Genomic DNA, 7,832 nt, shown 5'->3' on the forward strand with positions numbered 1-7,832 from the left:
TTACGGTGAAATTTCCATAAAACTGACCATAATAAATTACATAACAGAATTCTTGTATATACGTATTGTATTATAAAATTTCTCCAAACTTGTGGCCCCTAAACCTAAAATTAGATTCGATACACGTGGGTAATTGTGGGGTTGAACTTAATTATAATCTAATTACGATCTTATAATGGTTGGTAGACTTAACCACATGTTATTATTATTATTATTAATATTTTAGCTTTTAGGTATCCAAGGTTCTAGAAGTTTTTGCAGCTAAACCATGTTCTCCACTACAGCATCCCTGATTTTGGTTGTCAAATTCTCTCTCTCTCTCTTGGTTGTTAGGATCTTAACATTATCATTTTGACTTCATTTTCTTTATTTTCATTTTAAATGTTATTTTTGATAATATTTTAATATTTTCAGTTAAAAAAATAAATTATTTTTAAAATTATACTAATACTGTTTATATTTTTATTTATGAATATTAATTTTTTTTAATATTGATAGACCGTCAGATTTTCTTTAATTTGGACAAGATCGGACCTATGAAAATAGTACAGATCCAAAATCCTGCAGCATTTTAATTCTTGAGTTGAACACGCAAGACAGCCTGGGTCCACTGCAAGCTCAGATATGACGTGAGAGAGAATAGTCAATCCAGTAATTTCAAAGTCTTGTCTATATGCACGTAGAGAAAATTAAATGGCCGCATGGCGTGGAGAATGACTCTAACACATCTGTACGTACGGACTTGAATGGCACTGTAGCACATTTTTCAATACATCCGTACATACAGACTTGAGTGGCACTGTAGCAGAGAAATCGTTAGACGTCTAACAGATAAAAAGAAAAGAGATAAAATAGGAGAAATATTTTTCTTTCCTACTAAACTTATATTGTAAAATTTTTTTTTTTAGATTTAAAAATATCAAATATTATAAAAAAATAATTAAAAATAAATTATATTTAAAAAATGATATATATAAATTATTAAAAGGTTATAAATTTTGGTAAAAAAAACCTAACTACCCAAAATTGGCTGGAGTTTAGTTGTGAACAAACAAAGGTGGTTTGTGTAAGGATTTAGAATATGTGGGGAAGTGCATGTGAGTAGGCAGTCATGATACCATTCTTTTACTAAATCTTTTGCTTGGTAGATCTATTCAGGTGGGATTGGGTTGGCTTAAAGAGCCTTATGCGCCTAAAATTATTCAAATCAAATATAATAATAATAATAATAATAATAATGTTTTTTTAATAAACTATTTAATAATCAAATTATTATAATAATAATAATTAAAATAAATTACTGATTATTTATTAATTATTTAAAATATCAATAATAAAATTATCAATTATTTTATTAATAAAAGGTCGTAATTATACCTTTCGCGTCCAACTGAATCCGTAACAAATAACAGATTGGGTTAATGAAACCTTGTTTTCTTCCTTGCAAGGAATGCCAAAATTGAATTATCACAAGAAAACATCCATGAGAAGAATCCAAAAACAGCATTTAATCATTTGTGCAGAGCAGAGGGCGACTGACTTTGGATTCATCTAACAACCCACATAATAAATTTTTAATTAATTGCCCATTTAATTACTACACTGAATTAGCAGGTGAAAGTTGGTGTCTCTGCATTCATTTGATCCCATCTAACCCTAACCTCAAAATCAACCAAAAAAATTGAAATTTATAGCTTTGAATCTTTCACTTTCAGTAATAGTAATATCTATAGAACCCATTTGAATTCTGGCAATTTCTACACATTTCACTCCTTTGTGATCCCAACTGGCAACATGTGCAGACTGTCCCAGTTACAATTTTCTCAAGCAATTGATATGGAGCTTGCTGCTGTAATTTTGAGTCGGCTGTGTTGGAAGAATATCTTGGTGTTAACTCATTCCGAGTTGGAGCTAGCGCTATTGTTAATTCCAAATTAACTTCTTCATTTTCATGGCTGCTTTCTCTTTCTTGATGATGGTGGTAGCGGTGGTGGTGTTCTTCGTCGGTGGTCATGCCGCTGCTGGTACAGTTATTTTCTTCTACGGACTCTGTTTTTATGGGGCTGAAATTGGAGTAGTTGAAATCGATATTGCTTTTCAAAAGATTGATTTCGGATATTGATTGAGGAGATGCGTTTTCGAAGTTTAACTGTGTGACTCGATTGGTGGAGGGCTTAACGGCGCCGGTGGTGGTTGTTGTTGTGGTGGTGGTTGTTGTTGTGGTGGTGGTGGTGGTTTTTTCGTTGAGCGGGCGGTGAGTTTGTGGGTCAATGCCTTGGTTCATTAGCTTACGCTTGATGTGGGTGTTCCAATAGTTCTTGATCTCATTATCTGTTCTTCCTGGTAATCTGCCAGCTATGAGAGACCATCTGCAACAAAAATTCATTGTCAAATATCATTAAAAAGAAAAACCCAGAAAAGGAATTATCTTTCTCAGTAACCAAACAGGGAAAAAAGCTCCTTACTTGTTGCCTAGCAAGCTGTGAAGCTTAATAATAAGCTCATCTTCTTCATCAGTGAAATTCCCTCTTTTAAGATCAGGCCTAAGGTAATTAATCCATCTAAGTCTGCAACTTTTACCACATCTAAGCAATCCTACAAAACCCAAATAAAAAAAAAAATCAAAACTTTTAACAAAGAACTAGGTTTATGCATATGCAAACAGAGTTGCGGCAGCAGGTGAGATACCGGCAGCTTTAGGGAGGGAACGCCAGCAACCTTCGCCGTGGACGCGGATGTAGTCGATGAGTCGCTGATCTTCCTCCTTGGTCCAGGCTCCTTTATTGGTGTGAGCTTTCTCACAGCAAGGTGAGCGTCCCATGGCAGGAGAAAAAGCACCAGGCCTGGAAGATTACAGCTTTATGTTCCTTGGAAAATGCAGAGAGAGAGAGAGAGAGAGAGGGAGAGTTTGGCAGAGATGGAAGGAGGAGTCGGGAGAGGGGATTTTATATGAAGGGGAAGGAAAAGAGGGGGGAAAGAAAGGAAAAGGAGAGAAAGGGAAATGAGAGAAGAGAGGAAAAAATTGACCAAGTTGGTGAGAAAGACAAGTGGTTACAGATAGGGGCTGGATTAGGTAGGTAGCTCTGATTTTACGTCAGATTTGGTTTTCTCTTTTTCTTTTATTTTGTTTTGTTCTTTTGTTTCTTCTTCTCTTCTTCTAAATGGGTGATGGGTTTACTGATGGAGTTACAATTCAATGTTCAAACGCCAAAATTGCTTCCATTGTTCTTCTTTTGGATTTCTCCACATCAAAATTATATGCCCTTTTGTCTTTTCTTTGGTTTTCATTTTCATTTTTTACTTTTTCTTTTATTTTAAATTATATTTATATTAATAATTTTTTTCAAAAAATTCAATTTAGTTTTAATAATATTTACTTTTATATAATTTTTTCCCCTTAATCAGCTTAATCAAAATTATATATAATTTATCAATAATGGGATTTACTACCAAAATATAAGCTAAAACAACTATCAGAAACCTGTTTAAGATAATAAGTCTACTTTCATGGCTTTTCTATCCTTTTTCCAGTCTTCCCCCATATATTAATTTTCTTTTCTGCTTAATATTTTTGCTTGATCCTACCGGGAGTAGAAAGCATTTCTTTTCTAATTTCTCCTCATCTAATTAAATTATTTTTTTTAAAAAATATTTTTTAAGAATTAACCCATTTAAATTAAATAAGGTAAATCTAAATAGTTGTTTTTTTATTATTTTTTTTTATAATTTACTACGACTGAATTTAAAATTAAGATTTTGTAATCCTGGAAAAATATTTTAATATTAATAATACTATTATTATTATTATTATCCAAATAAGGCAAATCTTAAATAGGATATATTTTTTTTTTGGGACCTTAAATGGGTTAGGAGGCTGTTAAGGCATTAAAAGGAGGTGCACCTGCTTTAAGTTGGTTTGGTATCTCACCAACTTATCACCAACCTTAGCGGCTCTGCCTTATTAATTACAGGGATGAGTTTGCAAATTTACAAAATCTACTCTTTTTTTCTAATATTTATTTCTGGATTTTCCTTCACAATCTTATGTAAAGTTTTATTTATTTGTGATGTAGATTGCATTCAATAATTGCTTAGATAAATGATTTTTTTTTTCTTCATCAAATCTGACTTTTTATTTGCTTTTTTTTTTGGAATTTTTGTTTGCTTTTTATAATTTTAGCAACCAATTTTTAGAAATTAAAGTTAAATTATTTATTTATATATCTTGCTAGTTTTTTTTTAATATGAAAAATTGATCAAGTTTGCTTGATATTATATAATTGATCTGGTTAAATTTTTTAATTATATTAGTTTAAAATTAAATTGAACCGAAAAGATTAAAAATTAAAATTTTACTATTCATAGAAATTGAATTAATTTGAAATGAAAATTAATTTAAATTAAATTATTTTATTTTATTTTAATTTTAGTTAAATTTTTTAATAGAATTTTTATTTTTTATATTTTATTATTAATAATTTGATATTATAAAAAAATATACTATTATTTAGCAATAGATTCAATTCTGTTTTATTAATTTTTTATTAAAATTAAATTAAATAAAAAAAACTAACCGAATTTCCGAAGCCCCATCCACTATTAACAATTGAGAATTAAATTGGAAATTTTATTTTTAAATAAAGATTTTTTTTTATATGTTTGACTTTGAATATTTCTTTTTCTTGATTCGCCACTCAAAAAATAAGACAAAATAGTAAACGACAAAAATTTCATAGTCTTTTACCATTTATAATTTTTAGTTATTATTATTTTTTTGAAAAATTATATATGATGTGATGACGTGGCTTCAGTAAAATATATTCTTTGTCGGAAACTTGATATATATGAATCCATTCAATAGTTAATAACGAATATATTAAATCTTGGAGAAATTTTCCTGTCTTCGATCTATCTCTAATCGTTCTCGTAGATGATTAGATTTTCGTGGAAAGCACCATCATGATTTATAGGAAGTAATTAAAAGTGGGTCTTTGATTTTTTATAGACCAGTTTTTCATTGAAATCATCTGATTTTATAAATTGTCAATCATCCAGCTTTATCTTAATAGTCGGAGAATTCTAGTGACTTTTTAATTTATTTATTTTAACAATAATATAGGATCGAGTGTTACACTTTTTTTTCAATTATATTAGTTGGGTACACGAAAAAATATGAGAAATTGTAGTTCTTCAGCGAGAGAAAACGTTAGACGCTCTTCGACCGGATTCTCTCATCTTTGAAATGCTGGAAGAATAAATTTTTCATTCTCCGTTATAGAGTGTTCAAGGGTTTTGGTTCTATCTGTACCAACTAAAACGTATATATGGAATTGATAAAGGATGGGGTCCGGCCATAGAGGAGTGAGGAAGAGATTTTGGACTTTCTCCAAACGATAGCCACATCTCAAAAGATAGACATCACCAAGGCGATGAGGAGCACCATTTTATTTTAGCAGAACCATCTCTAGGTAAGCCAAGCTCGGGGTCTTCACCTGTCCAGCTTTCCCTACCTTAGGGAAAGCACCTTCCTGGCTAGTGAGCAGGGTATTTTTCTTTCCAACTCTTTTTGTACTTCAAACTGCCTTACTCACCTTTTGTTTTATGAGAATATGGTTGGGTTACGAAATAAGTTTGCTGAGGCAACACGCGCCGCCCGAAAAGGCAAAGCTGTTGCTGGAGCGACCGCGCCTCCGCCTAAGTGTGCTCATCATGCTAAGGAGATCGTCATGCTTTCTCCTTCTCCACCCCCCCCCCCCCCAATAATAGAAGAATTGACCCCTACTTAGCCCGAGTCTTCTACAAGGGCACCTCTGCATCCGTCCCTATTACTATTGAGCCTACGCCAAAGAATGTTGGGGTCAAGTCCTTATGGCCTCATAGCATCCAACATCTGGCGTTGGTACTGACCCGGACAACCTCTCTTCTTAAAGAACCCCACTTGTCAATCCTCATAGCCAAGAATGCTTTATGATCTGAGGACTGTCATCGCTTGAACAAGGTTGAGATGGACAACCTCTTTGACAACATCATGCATTCTGCCATGGAGAGTGTCCTCTATGCCTATATGGCCAAGGAGCGGAACAAGGCTTTGAGGTGAGAGTCTGGGGCATAAAAAATAGACAAAAAACTCCTCAGGAAGAGTGCTCAAGGTTGAAGACTCTCGAGTTGAGGAGGTGGAGAATACTTTGGAAAAGACACTGGAGTTGGTAAACAAGCTTCAAGCAGACCTGGATGAGGCTAATGCTTCCAAGCTTACCCTTGAGAATCGAACAAAGAGTATTGAGGATCAAGTAGCCATACTTTAGTGCCAAGTCCAGGAGCTACAGTCTCAGGCAGAGAAGGCTCGAGCTGCCACCTCTAGAATGGCTGATTTAGAAGTCTAGCTTGAGGAAACGGTGGCCCAAGGTAGAGAGATGTTTGTACAAGGGCAGGACTCTATCAAGAAAGAACTCGTCAAGTGTTTTCCTGTAGAGGACTTCTCCTGGATTGATGACATCTTTCTAGATGAGGAGGATGAGGATGAGAATGGGCAGGACGAGGAGAGGATAGTCGAAGACAATCCTCCTATCCCGGCCTCTACTATAATAGCAATAGATAAACCTGTACTAGAGGTTTGGGGGGAGGAATCTAATAACGATTCTCCTGTCTTATAATTTTCATTGTTATCTTTAATGAAAAATCTTTCCTTCTATACTCTTTGTCAGGATTATTACTAAGTGTTTATATGCTCGATATTCAAACATAACCCTCGTCCGACCATAGCCAAATAATAATTTCTAAAAAATCGCTAAGAGATTAACACCCGACAAAAAAAAATGATAATCATTGCCTCTGTCAGAAAATGACTAAAACAAGCTTGCTAACTGAACATAACACCTGATCACAAGCCTAACTAGTGGCCATAAAAAAATAACTTGGAAAATTTAAGGAATGGGACCAATGCTTGGACATGTGGCCTGACGGATACTCGCCTTGTGGCCTGGAAATGAAATACCTTAGAGAAATTATAAAATGGAACTATTACCCGGACATGTGGCCTGGCAACGGCGGCTCACCTTGTGGCTTGGGCATGAATTACCTTAGAGACTTTTTGTGAAGTGGGACTAACACTCAGTTGTGTGGCCTAGCAGATACTCGCCTAGAAGCCTTAGCATAAAATGCCTTTGCAATTTTTATTAACTGAGATTAACACCCGATTGTGGGCATGGCGGATACCTGCATTGTGGCCTGATATAAAATGTCTTATTTAGTAGGACTAACACTCATTCATATACCCTGGCGGATACCTGCCTTGTGCCCGTGGCATAAAATGTCTTAGTTAGCGGGACTAACACTCGGATTATGGGTCTGGCGGATATCCGCCTTGTGGTCTAGCATAAAATACCTTAGTTAGTGGGACTAATACCCAGTCATATGGCCTGGCGGATACCTGCCTTGTGGCATAGCATAAAATGTCTTGTTTAGCAAGATTAACACCCAGATTATGGGTCTGGTGGATACCCGCCTTATGGTATGACATAAAATGGCTTATTTAGCAGGACTAACATCCGGTTATTGAGCCTAGCGAATATCCACCTTGTGACTTTTAATGAATATTTTTAATCTTTTTGAATAAGGTAACCCTATCATTCATTGTCATTGAATAACACAATACATGAAAAAAATATATTGTTAATTATTATTGATAAAATTTTCTCAGATTATAAATATTCCAGGAGTGGAAAATGACCCCACCATCTAATTTAGCCAGCTTATAAGACCTTGGATAAATCGAGACCCTAAATGGTCATTTTTAATTTTTACCCAACTTACTAGACCTGACATTACTGCCT

General features: G+C 34.2%; 1 protein-coding gene across 1 annotated transcript; it reads right to left on the minus strand.

Moving 5' to 3' along the window:
• Positions 1–1,668: 1,668 nt before the first annotated feature.
• Positions 1,669–3,042, minus strand: LOC110606107 (transcription factor MYB8). Its single transcript, XM_021744863.2, has 3 exons — positions 2,689–3,042; positions 2,466–2,595; positions 1,669–2,369 (listed from the first exon to the last, which is right to left on the minus strand). Exons 1-3 carry the CDS (start codon positions 2,819–2,821, stop codon positions 1,712–1,714), a joined length of 921 nt encoding a protein of 306 aa, XP_021600555.1. The 5' UTR covers positions 2,822–3,042; the 3' UTR covers positions 1,669–1,711.
• Between the last annotated feature and the right edge of the window lie 4,790 nt (positions 3,043–7,832).

Source organism: Manihot esculenta, chromosome 18 (assembly GCF_001659605.2).
Source record: "Manihot esculenta cultivar AM560-2 chromosome 18, M.esculenta_v8, whole genome shotgun sequence".
NCBI classification, from domain to species: domain Eukaryota; kingdom Viridiplantae; phylum Streptophyta; class Magnoliopsida; order Malpighiales; family Euphorbiaceae; genus Manihot; species Manihot esculenta.

Excerpts from the sequence above, each read along its gene's own strand:
- LOC110606107 (XM_021744863.2), bottom strand. The coding sequence starts at position 2,821 with ATGGGACGCTCACCTTGCTGTGAGAAAGCTCACACCAATAAAGGAGCC. Across the intron at positions 2,596-2,688 it reads TTCCCTCCCTAAAGCTGCCG|GATTGCTTAGATGTGGTAAA; the intron begins GTATCTCACCTG and ends TGGGTTTTGTAG. Across the intron at positions 2,370-2,465 it reads CACAGCTTGCTAGGCAACAA|ATGGTCTCTCATAGCTGGCA; the intron begins GTAAGGAGCTTT and ends TTTTTGTTGCAG.